This window comes from Myxine glutinosa, chromosome 3 (genome assembly GCF_964187855.1).
Source record: "Myxine glutinosa chromosome 3, kmMyxGlut1.1, whole genome shotgun sequence".
Lineage (NCBI taxonomy): Eukaryota > Metazoa > Chordata > Myxini > Myxiniformes > Myxinidae > Myxine > Myxine glutinosa.
This window is the reverse complement of record NC_136263.1, coordinates 104,866,715-104,883,899: the sequence shown is the minus strand read 5'-3', so window position 1 is coordinate 104,883,899 and position 17,185 is coordinate 104,866,715. Positions and strand designations below refer to the sequence as shown.

The 17,185-nt window shown below is 43.6% G+C and overlaps 1 protein-coding gene across 2 annotated transcripts in view; it reads left to right on the top strand.

Annotated features, from left to right (window-relative positions):
* Window positions 1–17,185, top strand: part of LOC137423296 (LETM1 domain-containing protein LETM2, mitochondrial) — a 136,580-nt gene that overhangs the window by 34,284 nt on the left and 85,111 nt on the right. For both annotated transcript variants that reach the window (XM_068110283.2, XM_068110284.2), the window contains exons 4-5: window positions 15,479–15,622; window positions 15,772–15,909. In XM_068110283.2, coding sequence (XP_067966384.1) covers window positions 15,479–15,622; window positions 15,772–15,909 — 282 coding nt within the window. The remainder of the gene's footprint in view (window positions 1–15,478; window positions 15,623–15,771; window positions 15,910–17,185) is intronic.

Genomic DNA, 17,185 nt, shown 5'->3' with positions numbered 1-17,185 from the left:
ATCGAGTTCGAACTTCACGACGTTTCGATCATTTTTGACAAAGTTATGGCACTTTGAACTTTGGGAATTCTGATAATTCTGATGATCCTTAACTCAGTGCCATTTTAAGTTTTAATTTCCTTTAAAAACCAATTTCTCTGCAATAATACTACCGATTGAGATCAAATTTTCACCGTAGCGGGGACTTGGTCTGTAGAATATTTTAACGGTAATTATGACGTCACAGGTCACGTGGTTTGACCGCCATATTGTTTTTCGTGAAAACACGAAAACTCCTTTTTCTCTGCAACGGCTGAACAGATCGAGGCCAAACTTTGCAGGCAGAGTCGCATACCCAGGACGAACAAAAAAGTCAGCGTGCATGACGTCATGCATCACATGGTTTCAGAGTTATGACGTTTTTAAGCATGAACCTTTAAAACCAAGCCGCTCCCTCATTTTTGATCCAATCGAGGGGAAACTTCACAGATCTGTTCAGCATGTCGGTCTACTAAAATGTCCTTTTGGAATTTGCGATAGGGCACATGGTTTGGCAGATATCGTTAATTAAACGAAAAAATTAAATGGATATTTCTTGTTTATTCTGGAGTTCTCCTCAAGCCGCACCGCGCGCCCTCATCCTCATCTGCGAATGTCAAAAGCGCGACACAGTGCGCGCTTTCGTGAGGGGCGGAGCCAAGCCGCACAACATTTATATGCACATCGATCATTGATCGTGAACCAGAAAATATAATAAATTACTGATATTTAGCGACTCGAAAGGTTCTTTATCAACAACCTATTTTCTCGTGCTTCTGCTGACCTGTCTGCAAGGTGTATAAGTCGAAGTCCCGAGTGCGAATCACAGGTGAGCCCATCCTGAGGTAATTAGCGATTGGGAACGATTCAGAATCTGTGGGTGAATATCCCTTGGTAATTTCCCCAACAGTTTTCCGGACGACAGATTGCCGGTAGGGGACATGTATTGCAACGCAATACTCAGAATGCTTGTTTTCCTGGATTTTTCCGAGGCTTTTGATGCCATTAATCATTATACACTTATTTATAAACGGTTGCATTATGGAATTGTGGGTGTGGCTTTGAAGTGGGTCAGGAATTATTTATGTAATAGGAAACAATGTCTTTCTGAATCAGTGATTTTGCTATTAAATTGTCACATGTGGTCGATGCTTCGTCCTTTGTTATTTATTATTTATACGAATAATTTAGAAAGGTCATATAATATGCCCTATATTTTATTATTTTGCGAATGATTCAAATACTTTTTTTCCTCTCCCATTATAATAATAATAATAATACATTTATTTTATATAGCGCTTTTCAAGAAGCCCAAAGGCGCTTTGACAGAGTACAAAAAACAAGTGCAAAAAGACAAAAATCAATAGGTAAATAATCAAAGCAAAAGGAAGGAGAAGGAGAAGAGATAGTCAGGGGTTAAATGTTGAATGCAGTGTTGAACAGGTGGGTCTTGAGTGATGTTTTGAATGTGGTGAGTGAGGAGGTGTCTCTGATGGTGTGAGGTAGTGAGTTCCAGAGGGTGGGAGCAGCGATGGAGAAGGCCTTGTCCCCCCAGGATCTGAATTTGGTCCGGATGGGGGGCGGGGGGGGGAAGTCAGGAGGTTGGTACCAGCAGAGCGGAGGTTGCGGGTAGGAGTGTGTCTGGAGAGGAGGTCAGTCAGGTAGGATGGGGCCAGGTTATGGAGAGCTTTGTAGGACAAGAGGAGGATTTTGTACTGGATTCTCTGGGGGATGGGGAGCCAATTAAGCTTAAAAAGGACGGCGGTGATGTGGTCACGGGTCCGTGAATGGGTGAGTAGACGGGCAGCGGAGTTCTGAATGTATTGGAGTTTATTGGTGATTATTGAGGGTGAACCATAGAGGAGGCTGTTGCAGTAGTCCAGACAGGAGGTGATGAAGGCGTGGATGAGGGTTTCTGCAGCCGTGGAGGAGAGGGATGGACGGAGACGGGCGTTTTTTTTCAGGTGAAAGAAGGCTGTCTTTGTGATCTGTTTAGTGTATTTGTCGAAGGAGAGGGTTTGGTCAAAGATGATGCCAAGATTCCGGATGTGAGGGGAGGTGGATACTGGGAAACCGTCGATGTTGAGGGCAAAGTTATGGGTGGATTTGGTGAGCGTTTTTGGGCCAATGATGATTATTTCAGATTTATCATAGTTAAGTTTGAGGAAGTTGATTTGAAGCCAGGATTTTATTTCAGTGATGCAGTTTGTCAGGATAGAGTGGGTGGCGGTGGAGATGGACTTGGTGGAGATGAAAAGCTGGATGTCATCGGCGAAGCAGTGGAATTGGAGACCATGACGGCGGATTAAGTGACCAAGGGGGGACAGGTACAGGATGAAGAGGAGGGGGCCAAGAACTGAACCTTGGGGGAGGGGAGCAGTGGGGGATTTGCAGTTATTGATGGAGATGAACTGGCGTCTGTCAGAGAGGTATGATTTGATCCAAGAGAGGGCAGTGCCGGTCATGCTAAAGGTGGTTTCAAGTCGGGTGAGGAGGATGGTGTGATTGATGGTGTCAAAGGTGGCGCTGAGGTCGAGGAGGATGAGAATGTTGAGGTTGCCGGCGTCAGAGGAGAGGAGAAGGTCATTGGTGATTTTGAGGAGAGCAGTTTCAGTACTGTAGTTGGAGCGGAATCCGGATTGGAATGTTTCATACAGGTTATTGGCAGAGAGGTGATGTTTGAGTTGAGTGGCTACAGCGCGTTCCAAAACTTTTGACAGAAAGGGTAGGTTGGAGATGGGTCTGAAGTTATTTAGGGTGTCAGGGTTGAGTCCAGGTTTTTTCAGAATGGGGGTAACAGCAGCAATTTTGAGGGATGGTGGGACGATGCCTGTAGACAGGGAGGAGTTTATTGTTGCAGTGATAAGTGGAGAGAGAGCAGGAAGGGAGGCCTTGACAAAGCTGGAGGGGATGGGGTCAAGAATGCAGGTGGCAGTTTTCATTCCTATGAGGAGTTCAGAGAGGTCAGTAGGGGAGACTGGGGAGAACTGAGACAGGGGTTGGCAGGATAAGGGGGGGCAGGTGGTTTGAGGGGGAGCCGGTGCGGTGGTGGTTAAGCTGTTGTAGATGTTATCAATTTTGCTTTGGAAGAATGAAAGGAAGGAGATGCAGTTTTCTACTGTGAATGACTGGGTGGTGGTGTTCAGGGGGCTGAGGAGTTTGTTTATTGTCGAGAAGAGTGCTTTTGGGTTTCCAGAGCCAGAGTGTATAATTTGAGAGTAGTAGGCGGAGCGGGCGTGGGAGAGGGCATCTTTGTAGTGCTGTAGGTGGTCCTTGTAGGCTTGGGAGTGAACTGTGAGACCTGTTTTATTGCGGAGTCTTTCAAGTTGGCAAGCACGAGTTTTCATCAGGCGGAGTTCAGGGGTAAACCAGGGAGCAGAATGGGTGAAAGAAACTGTTTTGGTTTTTATAGGCGCAAGCTGGTCAAGGCAGGAGGAGAGAGTGTGGTTGTAGTAGTCAGTGAGGTCAGAAGGGGTGTGGAGGTCAACGAATGGAGAAGTGGACATTTTTCCAGAGAGGGTGGATGAGAATGAGGTAGGTGAAAGAGCGTTTAGCTTATGGAAGTTGATAGTGCGATAATGCCTTGGTGCTGGGGTGGGGATGTTGATGGTCATAGTGATGGCTAAGTGGTCAGAGAGGGTGAGGTCGGAGCCAGAGAGATGGTGCAAAATTAATCCAGTAGAGCAGACAAGGTCCAGAATGTGCCCACGGTTATGGGTAGGAAAGTTGACATGTTGAGTGAGGTTAAAGCAGGTGAGTAAGTCAGTGAAGTCAGTGGTTATTGTGGAGTCAGTGGAGTCCATGTGGATATTGAAATCACCGAGGAGGAGGATTGAGGGGGAGAGGGAACAGAGCTGGGTCAGAAAGTAGGAGAAGTCAGACAGGAATGATGGGTGTGGTTTCGGAGGGCGGTCGACGACAGCCATGACTGACTGCGTGTGACCAGAGAGTTTAAAAGCCAGGTGTTCAAATGATGGAGCAGATGAGATGGAGATGAGGCTGGTCTTGATGTCCTGTCGGTGTATTGAGACACAGATGTTCTTACTCCTGTTAATTTGGAATTGAAATAAATCTCTGACGAAATAAAAGCTAATAAACTGTCAATTAATTTACAAAAACGAATTACTTGTAGTTTAGTAATTTCATAACTACCCTCCCAGAGAATATTATGATCGACTGTAAATATAAAAGTTTATTCTTCTTTAACGGACACTATTATCCCACCTTGTGGGGTTGGCAGGGGGAGGCTTGGCCCAGGTCTTCACGAGCCATCTGGCCAGGCCTGACATTCGCCTAGTTAGGGCAGGAATTTGGAATTTGGCCACTGTGCCGGAGATGCTTGCCTACTCTTTGAGAAGGACACCATGGGATGCTGACAGACGGGACTCCCAGTTTAATGCCCATCGAAGGGACGACACACACATTGATGAATCGCTCTGCCTGTGAAGCACCGAGCTGACAGTTAATGGCTGGGTTGGGATTTCAACCCAGGCTAGACAGCTTAGAGGCGATTTTGCATACCTCCAGGCCATCCTGTCAGCCCAAGTTTCTTGCACCAAATTCCCTCGTCGAACAATTGATGATAAACTGTCATAGAAAACCCCTTAAGCTATGGTATACTTGCCTGGGGCAGCTCATCAAAAGCTCAATTGAATACCATTGTATTTATTACAAAAAAGGCAATGGGGAATTATATATTACTAGGGCATGCCCGTACTATATATATATATCTAAAAGTATATCCCCCCCCTCTATTTACATGCAATGGTTTGGTCCAAAGCGAACGGCTTGCGAGTACGGTGACAATCCCCCCCCCCTCTATTTACATGAAATGGTTTGGTCCAAAGCGAACGGCTTGCGAGTACGGTGACAATCCCCCCCCCTCTATTTACATGAAATGGTTTGGTCCAAAGCGAACGGCTTGCGAGTACGGTGACAATCCCCCCCCTCTATTTACATGAAATGGTTTGGTCCAAAGCTAACGGCTTGCGGAGTTTGGTAAAGAAATCGCCATCGCGTGCACAAATGCGCAGGAAAGCGAATGAATCGCAAATTAGTTTTAATTAGTTTTAAAACATAGTTTAACGCCCGAGCGAGTTTAACGCAATCGCAAATCGCATCGCAAAGCGAAAGAATCGCAAATTAGTTTTAATTAGTTTTAAAACATAGTTTAACGCCAACATAGCGCCAACATAGTTTGCCGACGGGAAATAAATGAATACGCTCTCAAATGTGCCGTCCGAGGCAGAGTCTGTTCGCCACGTTCGGCACACGTGATAGCTCGCTGCTCTCTGATTGGTTGAATCGTTTTTTGGACATAGCTCGGTAACTACTCCGATTAATATGAAACCTTGAAAAGGCACATCCTCGGGTCCCCAGCAATATACCTGGCAAGTTTAAAGTATATCGGACCCGTGGTTGTCGAGAAACAGCGGTCACAGACAAACATACAAACATACAAACATACACACAGAGATTACTGGAACTATAGATAGATACTGGAATACATTCTCGTACTGATATTTTATTCTATAAAAATAATATTCTAAAAGTGAATTTATATGTTTCATTTATGAGTATCAATGTTTGAATTGAATATAAATTACTTGCCACATGTGTTGACGAGTATGTTTAGGAAGGATAATGATTACTGCACCACAATTACGTCACAAGAAAGGCAAATTTCTTTTTCATCTACCATTTACAATACCTCCTTTTGTAAATAAGACGTTTATTTTAATCACCCTAAATTCTGGAATTCTTTGGAATTACATGTTGAAAAAAAGAATAGCTTGAATGGATTAAAATGAAAATTGAAAAAATATTTCTCCGAAGTTCATACTGTTTAATACATTAACTAGAAGAGCACTCGGCAGAGCGGATACCTCCGCCAGGCTGAACAGTTTATGGTTTCCATGGAACTGATAGGCTGAATCTAGATTCGGACCTGAACCAAAATCGATTCGGCTTGTTCTTGTCATCTAACCAACTCATCCACAACTTTTTAAAATATTGTGTTGAATTTTGCATAGGGGGATATATAGATTCAGGTAGATCTGCATAGGTAGGTGCTTCGATTGTCGTGATAGGGAATCCTCACCTGTAATTTCTGTCTAGCCCGTATGTCGGATAAGTTGGATAATGGATATGTGTCCCCACCACGTATGAGCTTCCGGTCCCTCGAGCGACGAGGCTTGCTTCGATCTCTCCACGGCATCAAAGGTTGAGTGTTTTCCCGTTCATGTCTTTGTCAAATTTCCGCTGGGTATTTTGTTGTGTATGTGTTATTGTGTTTCTATTTGGTTTTGGTTTTGTAGTTGTTGCAAATTTGTGTGTAATTAGTCGTTTTTTTGTTTGTGCCTCGTGCGCGGCCTGGTCTCTCCGGGCTCCCTCCCCCCCCCCCCCCCCCCCCGTCAGTGTTTTGTGAATATGGGTTCTTTCCTTCATAGTATTTGCTTGTTTCTTTGATTTTCTTTTCTCCCCCCTACCTCTCACGAACATCTTACCCTTTGTCCAGCGTTTTGAAAACAGAACAAACAAATAAACAAACCAAAAATAAATTCTATATTAATTCTTTCTCTCCTCCTGGACACGTGCTTGTTCGCTCTCCTCCTCGTCTCGACTTGTGCCCCGCCCCCTATATCTCGTTTTTCCTCCACCTCTGCTCCTGCTTTCTCAAATCCACGTTCTCACTTAGAGACTTTTCCCAGATTGTTTTTTCATGGTTTTATTTAAATATTATTTAAATATGTTTAAACCGCAGCCGTGATGTTCCCCCGCCGCCACCCCCCCCCCCCCCCCCCCAGAATTTCCATGTTGTAAACGTTTCCCAGTGTTTACCCTGGATTAGAATAGGTACACCGTATCCCTGCGTGTCATAAGAGACGACTAAGAGGGTTGGCGTCAGGAAGGGCATCCGGCCATAAAAACATTGCCTCAAAAAGAGAACCATGACAATTACAACTACATATGGGCAGGGTACAGCCTGAAGTGGAGATCGGTTTCTGAGGTTTGGGACATGGAATGTAGGGACAATGACAGGGAGATCAGGAGAAGTGGTGGAAGTATTGGTCAGAAGAAGAGTGGACATATGTTGTGTGCAAGCGACGAGATGGAAGGGAAGTGGTGTGAGAATGGTGAAGGGTAGACGGGGACAGAAATACAAGTTTATGCGGCAAGGGTGCCCGGAGGGCGTGAATGGTGTTGGTGTCCTGTTTTCTGAGGAGTTTGTAGACAGTGTGGTGAGTGTGACGAGAGTGAGTGATAGGTTGATGATGGTGAAAATGATGATTGGAAAGCTCTTGGTGAACGTCATCTCGGGATATGCTCCGCAGGTTGGTTGGAGTGATGAAGAGAAGGACAATTTCTGGTGTGCGATAGAGAAGCTGATGGAAAACGTGAAAGATGAGGAAGTCTTTGTGGTAGGAGGAGACCTAAATGGACATGTGGGAAGGAGTATGGATGGTTTTGAGGGAGTTCATGGGGGTTATGGATATGGTGTGAGAAATGGAGAAGGTGAAATGAAAGGATTTTGGAGTTTGCTGATGGAGCTGATTTGTTGATTTGTAATACTCAGTTCCAGAAAGAGGATAATAATCTTGTTACATACACGTCAGGTGGGTCGACGACAACCGTTGACTTCCTGATGGTGCTTGTAGGCGAGATAGGGGGCACCTCTGGGACACAAAGGTGATCCCGGGGGAGGAGGCTGTTTCACAGCACCACTTGGTTGTCTGCGACATACGGGTGAAAGGTGCGAGGAGAGCTCGGCGGGTGAAGTACCAACCGAGAATGAAGGTGTGGAGGTTGAAAGAGGTGACAGTAAGGGAGGCATTAAAAGAGAGGCTGAGTAGGGTCGAGGATGATGTGGTTGAGCTTGAAAGTGGTTGGATGTCAATGAAAGCTAGTCTGTTGGGAGCCGTTGGTGAGGTATGTGGATGGACAAAAGGACCACCGAGGCACTCGGAAACATGGTGGTGGGATGATGAAGTTGGAAAGAGGATTGACGAGAAGAGGAAGAAGTTCAAGGAGTAGCAGAAGGCGAAGGGTACGGGAGCAGAAACAGCAGAGCATGAAAGTTATAAGGCAGCCAGGAAGGCTGCAAAGAAAGAGGTAGCAAAGGTGCAGGAGCCCTGTAGGAAAATGTTCGGAGAACGCTTGGATTCGGAAGAGGGTCAGAAAGCAGTATTCAGGATTGCAAAGCAGATAGCGAAAGAGAGGTGTGATGTGATCGGGGTGATTTGATTGAAGGATGAAGTGGGACAAATCGTTGTCGACCCAGATGGAATTAAAGGAAGATGGAAAAGACATATGGAAATGCTGTTGAATACAGAGAATGAATGGGATGGCAACATAGAGAGTAACTCAGTTTTAGGACCGGCAGAGAAGATAACTGAGAAGGAAGTTGAGGAAGCGATAAAAGCAATGAAGGGTAGAAAAGCGGGAGGGCTGACGGGAGTTGTGGGAGATATGTTGAAGGCAGCAGGAAGTTGGGGTGTGAAGAGAATGACAGAGATCTGTAATCTGGTGGTGAAAGAAGGCCGCATTCCAGTGGATTGGGAACTGAGTACCCTCGTCCCTCTATACAAGGGGAAAGGTGACCCTCTGGAGTGTGGCTCTTACCGAGCGATAAAGTTATTGGAGCATGGAATGAAGGTATTGGAAAGGGTGTTGGAGAGGAGGATAAGGAAGAAAGTGAAGATCGACGAAATGCAGTTTGGATTTATGCCAGGAAGAGGAACGACAGACGCGCTTTTCATTGTGAGGCAGTTGCAGGAGAAGTACATGGAGAAGAGGAAGAAGTTGTTTCTTGGGTTTGTTGATCTGGAGAAAGCATTCGACAGGGTTCCACGCAAAGTATTGACATGGGCATTGAGGAAGTTAGGAGTGGAGGAATGGTTGATCAGAGTAGTGATGGCAATGTACAAAAGAGCACGCACAGCTGTAAGGACGAAGGACGGGAACAGTGGTGAGTTTGAGGTGAAGGTGGGAGTGCATCAGGGGTCGGTACTAAGTCCACTACTATTTGTAGCTGTGATGGAGGTGCTGGCTCAGAACGTAAAGGAGGGTTTACCGTGGGAGTTGTTGTATGCAGATGATCTGGTGTTGATTGCGGAAAGTATGAATGGACTGAAGGAAAAGATGAACAAGTGGAAAGAATGTGTGGAGACAAAAGGTCTGAAGGTGAATATCGGAAAGACGAAGGTGATGGCAAGTGGTAAAGCATGTGGTGAGGTGGAAAGAACTGGGAAGTGGCCCTGTGCTGTGTGTAGGAAGGGTGTCGGAGTGAACTCCATTCAATGTACAATGTGCGCTGAGTGGGTTCATCAAAAATGTAGTGGTCTGAGAGGATCATTAACCAGTGTGGCAGCTACATTCAAATGTAAGGTGTGCACAGAGGGAGCTGCAGATGGAGGAAATGTTGAGTTGGATCTTGGAGACGGCGTGAAGCTGGAAGGTGTGAAAACATTTTGCTACCTCGGAGACATGCTGAATGGAGAAGGTGGATCAGACTCGGCAACGGTTGCTAGAGTGAGATGTGCATGGAAGAAGTTTCGCGAAATGAGTGGCGTGCTGATGATGAGGGGAGTGTCGTTGAAGCTGAAGGGAAAGGTGTATGCTGCATGTGTGAGAAGTGTTATGATTTATGGGAGCGAGACATCGGTAATGAACGTAGAGCAGCAACGAAGGTTGGAAAGGGTGGAAATGCGAATGGTTCGACGGATGTGTGGAGTATCGTTGAGAGAGAGGAAGACAAATGATGAATTGCGAAAGATGATGGGAATAGAGCCTGTGATTGATGCTGTGAAGAGGAACAGGTTGAGATGGTTTGGTCATGTGTTGAGGAAGGATGAAAGTGACTGGTTGAGAAGAGTGATGGAAATGAATGTAGAAGGAAGTAGAGGACGGGGAAGACCGAGAAAGACCGAGAAAGACTTGGCTAAAGATGGTGGAAGAAGAAATGCTGGCAAGGGGGTTAACAAGGAGAGATGCAGAAAATAGGGCAAATGGCGAAGATTTTCATGGGGACCGCAAGGCTAACCCCCGCTCTAGTAGGGAAAATGGCCTTTAAAATGCATGTTGTTGTTGTTGTTGTTGTGTCCCCACCACGAGGGGGGCGGGGCTTGTTAACTAGAATTGTTCCTTTGTCCCGTATGGGACAAAAGGGTCTGAATACTTATGTCAATGTGATATTTCAGTTTTTTCTTTTTAATAAATTTGAAAAACTTTCTAAAATCCTGTTTTCTCTTTGTCATTATGGGGTATTGAGTGTAGATTGATGAGGGAAAAAATGAATTTAAACGATTTCAGCATAAGGCTGCAACATAACAATGTGAAAAAAGTGAAGGGGTCTGAATACTTTCTGGATGCACTGTATGTGTGTATGTATGTGTGTATGTATGCACATTATGTTCTACCACATGTCATAACATTGAATGTGTAAGCATAAACAACTTTCTAAAATTTGTGTGGCCACCTCCATAATAATGTTCCATTAAATTGACCTATGAAAGTTGATGTTGTTGTGCTGGTTGTAGTTGTAGTTGTAGTTGTTGTAGTTGTAGTTGTAGTTGTATTTGTAGTTGCAGTAAAAAAAAAAAAAAGATGCAGCCTTTCCAAAGAATAACTACAAGAAGCTTAACGTTTGTGATTGGCAATACTCATGGCTGCTTTCATATTGGAAGAAAAAAAGTAAGCATGTCAGTATATCATAGGAATACCAATGGGATCTAAATGAGCACCATTCTTTGAAAACTTGTTCTTACACTTGTTTGACCCTGGCTTCATGATAAATCTTCAGGAGGCATGTTTGTGTTCATCAAGTCTGTCCAACGCCTCTTCATTAACTGGCTGTGGTGCTGGTCAAAGTATGGTGTAACATTCCTTAACAAGAGCTGGGTTATCTGTTTTGATTGATGACGAGACATGTACAAGCTTGTGTTGGGGTCAGCGGGAGTTTCACACATTATTAAAGCCACTTCTCCCAAAGCATCTTGTTTGTGATCATTTTTAGACTGGCATCATTGTCAATTTGCACACTTTCACACAGCCATGTTGTTGTCATGCAACAACTTAACTTCGACCTCCACTGACATCATTTGTCAATGGAATGTCCAGTTTTATGTGCTCCTCAGCTTCAACCAGATATGAACATGCCTTAACCTTTGTTCCTTAATTCCTTTTAATGAGTATAATATACACTGTATGTTCCAATTGAGCTAGATACTTCTGCAGACAATTTGTCCTTATTACAAGTTTACTCTTTTTATTTATTTATTTATTTTTTTGTATTAATAATTTTGAAATTTGCATGTTGAAAGCAGATTAGTACTGTATGTTCATTAATTTAAAGAAAGTTTGCAGAAGACAGATGAGCATGAAAGAGAAACTGGGTAGAAAATTATTGCAAAGCCACTAAGCCTGAACAAGTTGGCCCAAACTACCACAAACATGGATGTGACTAAACCATTGTTTATAGATACAATTAAAATATGAGTAATACTTTAAATAAAATGTACAGTGGAGTGGAGAAAAGTCATAAAATTCCTCGAAGAGGTGTGGGCGATGGACTTTATACTGTCGTTTGTGCCATGATGCTACTCAGCACAATCTTGCTACTCAGTGAAGCCTCAGCACAATCTTTGTAAAGTAACACACAATGAATGGAAAATCCATTTCCATACCAGCAAACGTTTATCGAACTGGTTAGATCGAGAATTCAAAAAGTACAACATGCTGCTGCAGTACTCCCCTCCCCACCCTGTTGGGAAACACCTGCATTGCCGCAAAATTTTGGCACAGAATACAGCCCAGGACAAGCCCAAACCCTTACTGAACGCTGTTGTTACTCCTCTCCACCCCCAAAAAGGCACACACCATGAAGCAATACAGGCAAATGTGAAAACTGGAACTGCATTTACAGTAGCACAACAGTAAATGTTTGTTTAGAACAGCCGCTGATTGAAAATATTGAAATACCACTTAGATGATGCTTATCTGCCGAATGCTAATTGGCTGAAAGCTGTTTGGTTAAATGGGAGTATGCTGGGCTGGTAGGATAGTCTAGACCTGGGGTTCTTAACCTGGGGTATCCATACCCCTTGGGGTATGGGGACCAAAATCTGGGGGTATGGGACTCGTAATAAATAATAATAATAAATTGTAATAAATTCAATGAAATATCAACTTTAAATACATAATAAATATATCAAGCTGATTTCGGAAAGGCTGGGCTGGATTTTAAGCAGTTTTGTTGTGAGCAGATAGCAGCTTACCCTAGCTTGGCAAAGAGGGCAATGAATGCGTTGGTTCCCCTCACAACTACCTATCGCTGTGAAACAGGTTTCTCTGCATTATTGAACCTGAAATCAAAGTGGAGAATTCGACTTGATGTGTCCGATGATATGCGAGTGTCGTTGTCACGATCTATGCCCCGATTCCATATTCTGATTGCACGAAAACAGCAGCAACAATCTCACTAGATTAGTGAAACGGCTTGCATAAAACTTGCATGTTTTAGTTTAGTTTAGTTTGTTTTGTTTCTTTGTTATCAAGCAAAGAAGTAAATTGGGATGAAATCCTAATGATTTTCTTTCCTGTTCTGTTCCTAATTATCCACATGTAAAACTAAGCTATTGAGATATTTTGAAGTCACACTGGAACCTAATGGGACTGGTAACCAGGCGCAGATCCCCGAACTTGGCCCATTTTCTGGGTAATAAGTCACCAATTTTCATCCAAAAAAATAGGAAATTAAAGTAAAAACACCCCTCAGAATGCACCACAGAGCACCTAGAAATCAAAAAAATTATCGGGGGACATGTCCCCAGTCCCCCCCTAGCTATGCGCACCTTCGGTGCGCCTTGGTCAGTCAACAGTCTGGCGAAGAGGGTATGGGGACATCGTGGGCAATCCGTTGGGGGTCTTGACAGGGAAAAAGGTTAAGAACCCCTGGTCTAGACTCTTGAGGAATACACACTCTCCTCTGAACTGTCTATCCTGGATTCTAATCTTGGCCCAGGAATAAGCTGTCATCCTGCTGTCTCACAGATAGAGCGAGGCATCTAAGTGTGTGCTGTCCCTCGGATGGACGTTGAACTAGGCGTCCCATCTGGTGGCATTATTTGGTGGACGTTGTACATCGCAGCTTGACTGAAATACAAATTCCTGCTTTAACCTCCAGGGGGCATTGTATCAGTGCCGCAGTTACGCCCCCAGCAAATAATGCTACCCAAAGTCATGTGCTGCATCTATCTATAATTCCAGTAATCTCTGTGTGTGTGTGTGTGTGTGTGTGTGTGTGTGTGTGTGTGTGTGTGTGTGTGTGTGTGTGTGTGTGTGTGTGTGTGTGTGTTTGTCTGTGACCGCTGTTTCTCGACAACTACCGGTCCGATATACTTGAAACTTGCCAGGTATATTGCTGGGGACCCGAGGATGTGCCTTTTCAAGGTTTGAAATTAATCGGACAAGTGGTTCCCAAGGTATGGTCACCGTACTCGCAAGCCGTTCGCTTTGGCTTTGCGAATGGACCAAACCATTTCATGTAAATAGAGGGGGGGGTTCTGTGGTCGTTCGCTTTGGCTTTGCGAATGGACCAAACCATTTCATGTAAATAGAGGGGGGGGGGGGGTTCTACCGTACTCGCAAGCCGTTCGCTTTGGCTTTGCGAATGGACCAAACCATTTCATGTAAATAGAGGGGGGGGGTTCTGTGGTCGTTACTGCCACGTGGTTTCAAAGTTTTTTTTTGTTGTTGTTGTTTGCACGCATGTTTTTTTGCACCCACGTACGGGCACGCCCTAGTATTAAAGAAGTCGAGGAAGTATGCTGTTTGAACATGCATAGTTGTTAAAATGTATGTCCTGAGCTCTTTGTGTCAAGTGCAGTAGCACTGCTTACCTGTCAACTCTCACACATTTGGCGTGAGACTCACGTTTTTTTCAACTCTGGCCATGCTCTCACGCCCAAGTACAGAAATGTCACGTTTAAAAAAAATTTTTAAACTATATTTCTTTTTAACAAAGTCATTAGATGAGTCCCTAGTCAAAACAGCTGTTTCCAACCAATGAAAAACGTTGTCACTTTCAAGGTTGTTTGTGGAGCCACTGGATCTGCTGAACCAGACAATAACCTCACGCTGACATAACAATGGTGTAACTTGATGTACTCCAAAGCATATCCAAAGAGACCAGACAACTTGCTCCATGGCTGAGATGGGAGAACCTGCCCGAAGGACAACAGTCTCTGCAGCACTTCACAAATCTAGGCTTTATGGGAGATTGGCCAGAAGGAAGCAATTCCAGAGAAAACGGAACATGACAGCACGCCTCGAGTTTTCAAAAAGGCACGTGAAAGACTCTGAGAGCATGAGGCAAAATATTCTGTGGTCTGATGAGACAAAAATTTAACTGTTCAGCCTGAATGCAAAGCGTTAAGTTGTGCACGTTGCAAATTATGCATTTACTTTCTCATTAAGCTTCCCCCTATAAGCCGATATGATAGGTGGAGGGTCATACCTGTTGTCAGGTTGATTTCAACAATTAGTGACCCAATTTTTAATGGTAACTCAGAATTTCTTAGACCCCTATGAGTACTAAACCACCATTTAGGTCTTTGTTTTCTGCTTCCCTTTTTTTCTGCCAATGTCCGAGCTGTATCTCGGAGCTGGCTAGAACTTACAAAATTAAATTTTGCAGCAACAATGGGAATTCAAAATATGCAGGATTGACTATTTTTTGAACTTGACCTATGTTTAAGGTTATGACCTAATTATAGGCATTTTAGCATTTTTCACCATAACTTGACTACGGTTTGTCTGTTTGTAACAAAATTGCCCTCGCTAGATAACCGAGAGCAAGCTGCATTAACACACAATTTCCATCACACACCTCAGAGTTAAAGGTCAAGGTCAAATGGTGATCTGAAAAAAAAGCGTTTTTTGTGTCATCATTTAATATCGTCAATGCGGGATCTCAAAGACTGTTTGGCCTCCCAAGATGTTCTTGCATCATAATAGTGTACCTGCACTGAAGTTGTGCACCTGAGATTTGATTAGTGTCCTCGACCTACTTTTTTGGATTGTGACTTGATTAACAAAAACACCTTTTCGTACATAACTTAAATACTTTTCATGATGTTGAGGTTTGTAGATAGATTGTAGATGGGCACACATTTTCTTAATTTATAGTCTATCCATAAATGTCGAAGGTCAAGGTCATAGGGCGGTCCAAAAAAACTATGGCCATCATTGGATCGCAGGTGCCTAGGGAGGTTTACCCTTGGCGACCGCTTTGTGATCGCAGATATCTAGTTCTGGTCGTTTTCATTTCATTATTTGGATACTAGGAATGAAATTTGTTGGACAATGATTTGAAAGATTATTCGGACAATGAAATGTTTGTTTACAGTATTTGCTTTTGCTCAGACTTGACTCGTATATTTATTTCCATGTATGCCTTTAGTTTTTGCGAACATGTGCAGACCTCTTCCGACTTTTGCCCTTTTTGATATTCATCATTGTGCCTTTTATGGAGTTTCTACTTCCTTTTGCCATCAAGCTCTTCCCTAACATGTTGCCTTCAACATTCGAGACTTCTTCCAAAAAGGTATTCTATCGTTCATAGAGTAAGTTATTGATAAAGCAGCTAGTTGCATCTTCATAGCTTTAGATTAAGTATTTATTGGTGAACTCTCGGCTTTATGGGTTGTAGATGCCATCTCCATTCATTTTGTGTGTTTTTTCTGTCCTACGCAGGAGGAGCGTCTTTTGAGAGAGCTGAAGTTGAAGATGCAGATGGCAAAGTTTTTGCAAGATACAATGTTAGAGGTAGCAATGCACAACAAGCCAGTGGTGGGCCAAGTCAAAAATGAATTTTCTTCTTTTTTGCAGCGAGTAAGCCATTCGATCTTGACATTTATTCATGTATTGGCTTATTCATTTGTATGACTGATATTTGTATGGACTATGCAAGCTTGATTTTATACTGCTTATCATTCAGGTCATCATTTTGGAACAAAGAAGGTAGTAACTTGAGCGTTTTTATTTATTTATTTATTCAAAGTCTTGGCTCATAGAAGAACAAGGTTAGAAGGCAACGCATCGACAGTGAGACACCATGAGAACTCAACAAAGGTATGAATGAACAGGAAGAGAAAAGAGAAGAAGAAAGGAAATGTAGCAGGCTGCAGATATATGAGGAGAGGTAGGAGAGGTAGGTGAGGGTTGATAAGACTCGTCATGGTGTTTGGTAGGGAAGAAGGATAACTTGAGGTGGTGGTAAGTTGTCAACTTAAAGCTTTGGAGGGAATAATTAGATTGAACAGCCTCAGGGAGGTGGTTCCACAAGCATGAGAAAAGAGGAACAATGGAGTTGAGCTGTTCGTTAAGCCTGGATTTTGGCAATTTCAAAAGGAGTTGCTTGCTGGAAGAATGTGCACATAATGGAGGTAATGGAGAGGGATGAAGGGTTCAAGAAGAAGATGGAACAAGACGTGAAGAGAGGCCAACAACCTGTCTGCAATGATAGAGCAGCAACTTCTGCTTCTGCTTATTTGTGAATGATGCCAACGATGTATAAAGCTTTGGATTCCACAGTATCCAGGTGAGAGAGGTGTGAAGTGGTGGCATCGGCTCATGGCAACAACTGCAGAACAACATCCATTGTAAATTTGACTACATCCCTCTAACTAATCTCTCCACTAGCCCTTTGTTTCATTAGGTGGGATTCACTCCCTCTCAATCATTCCTTTGCACCATTCACTCCATTCTACATTCGCACCCGGGCTGTTGTTCCGCATTCATTCTACTTCTACTCACTCACATTTCCATTCATCCACTTGAACCATCTACCGAATTAATTCCCACTGGCTATCTCATGCTCACCCCGTCATCACTTGCACTACGTACATTCCTTTTAACTCTACGTCGCTAATCTAGCTACGTACCCACCACATGTCCATTGTCTCTAACCCACGATGTCTCTACCATTAAGCTAACCTAATCCTACCATTATTATTATTATTATTACTCCCAGTAAACTAATCTAGTGCTTTTCCCGATGCACTATTATTTTCTTTTCATTATTACCTCTGCCACCAAAGGTGGATGGAGGTTATATTTTCACCCTTGTCTGTTTGTCGGTCTGTCTGTCTGTGAACAAGATATCTCA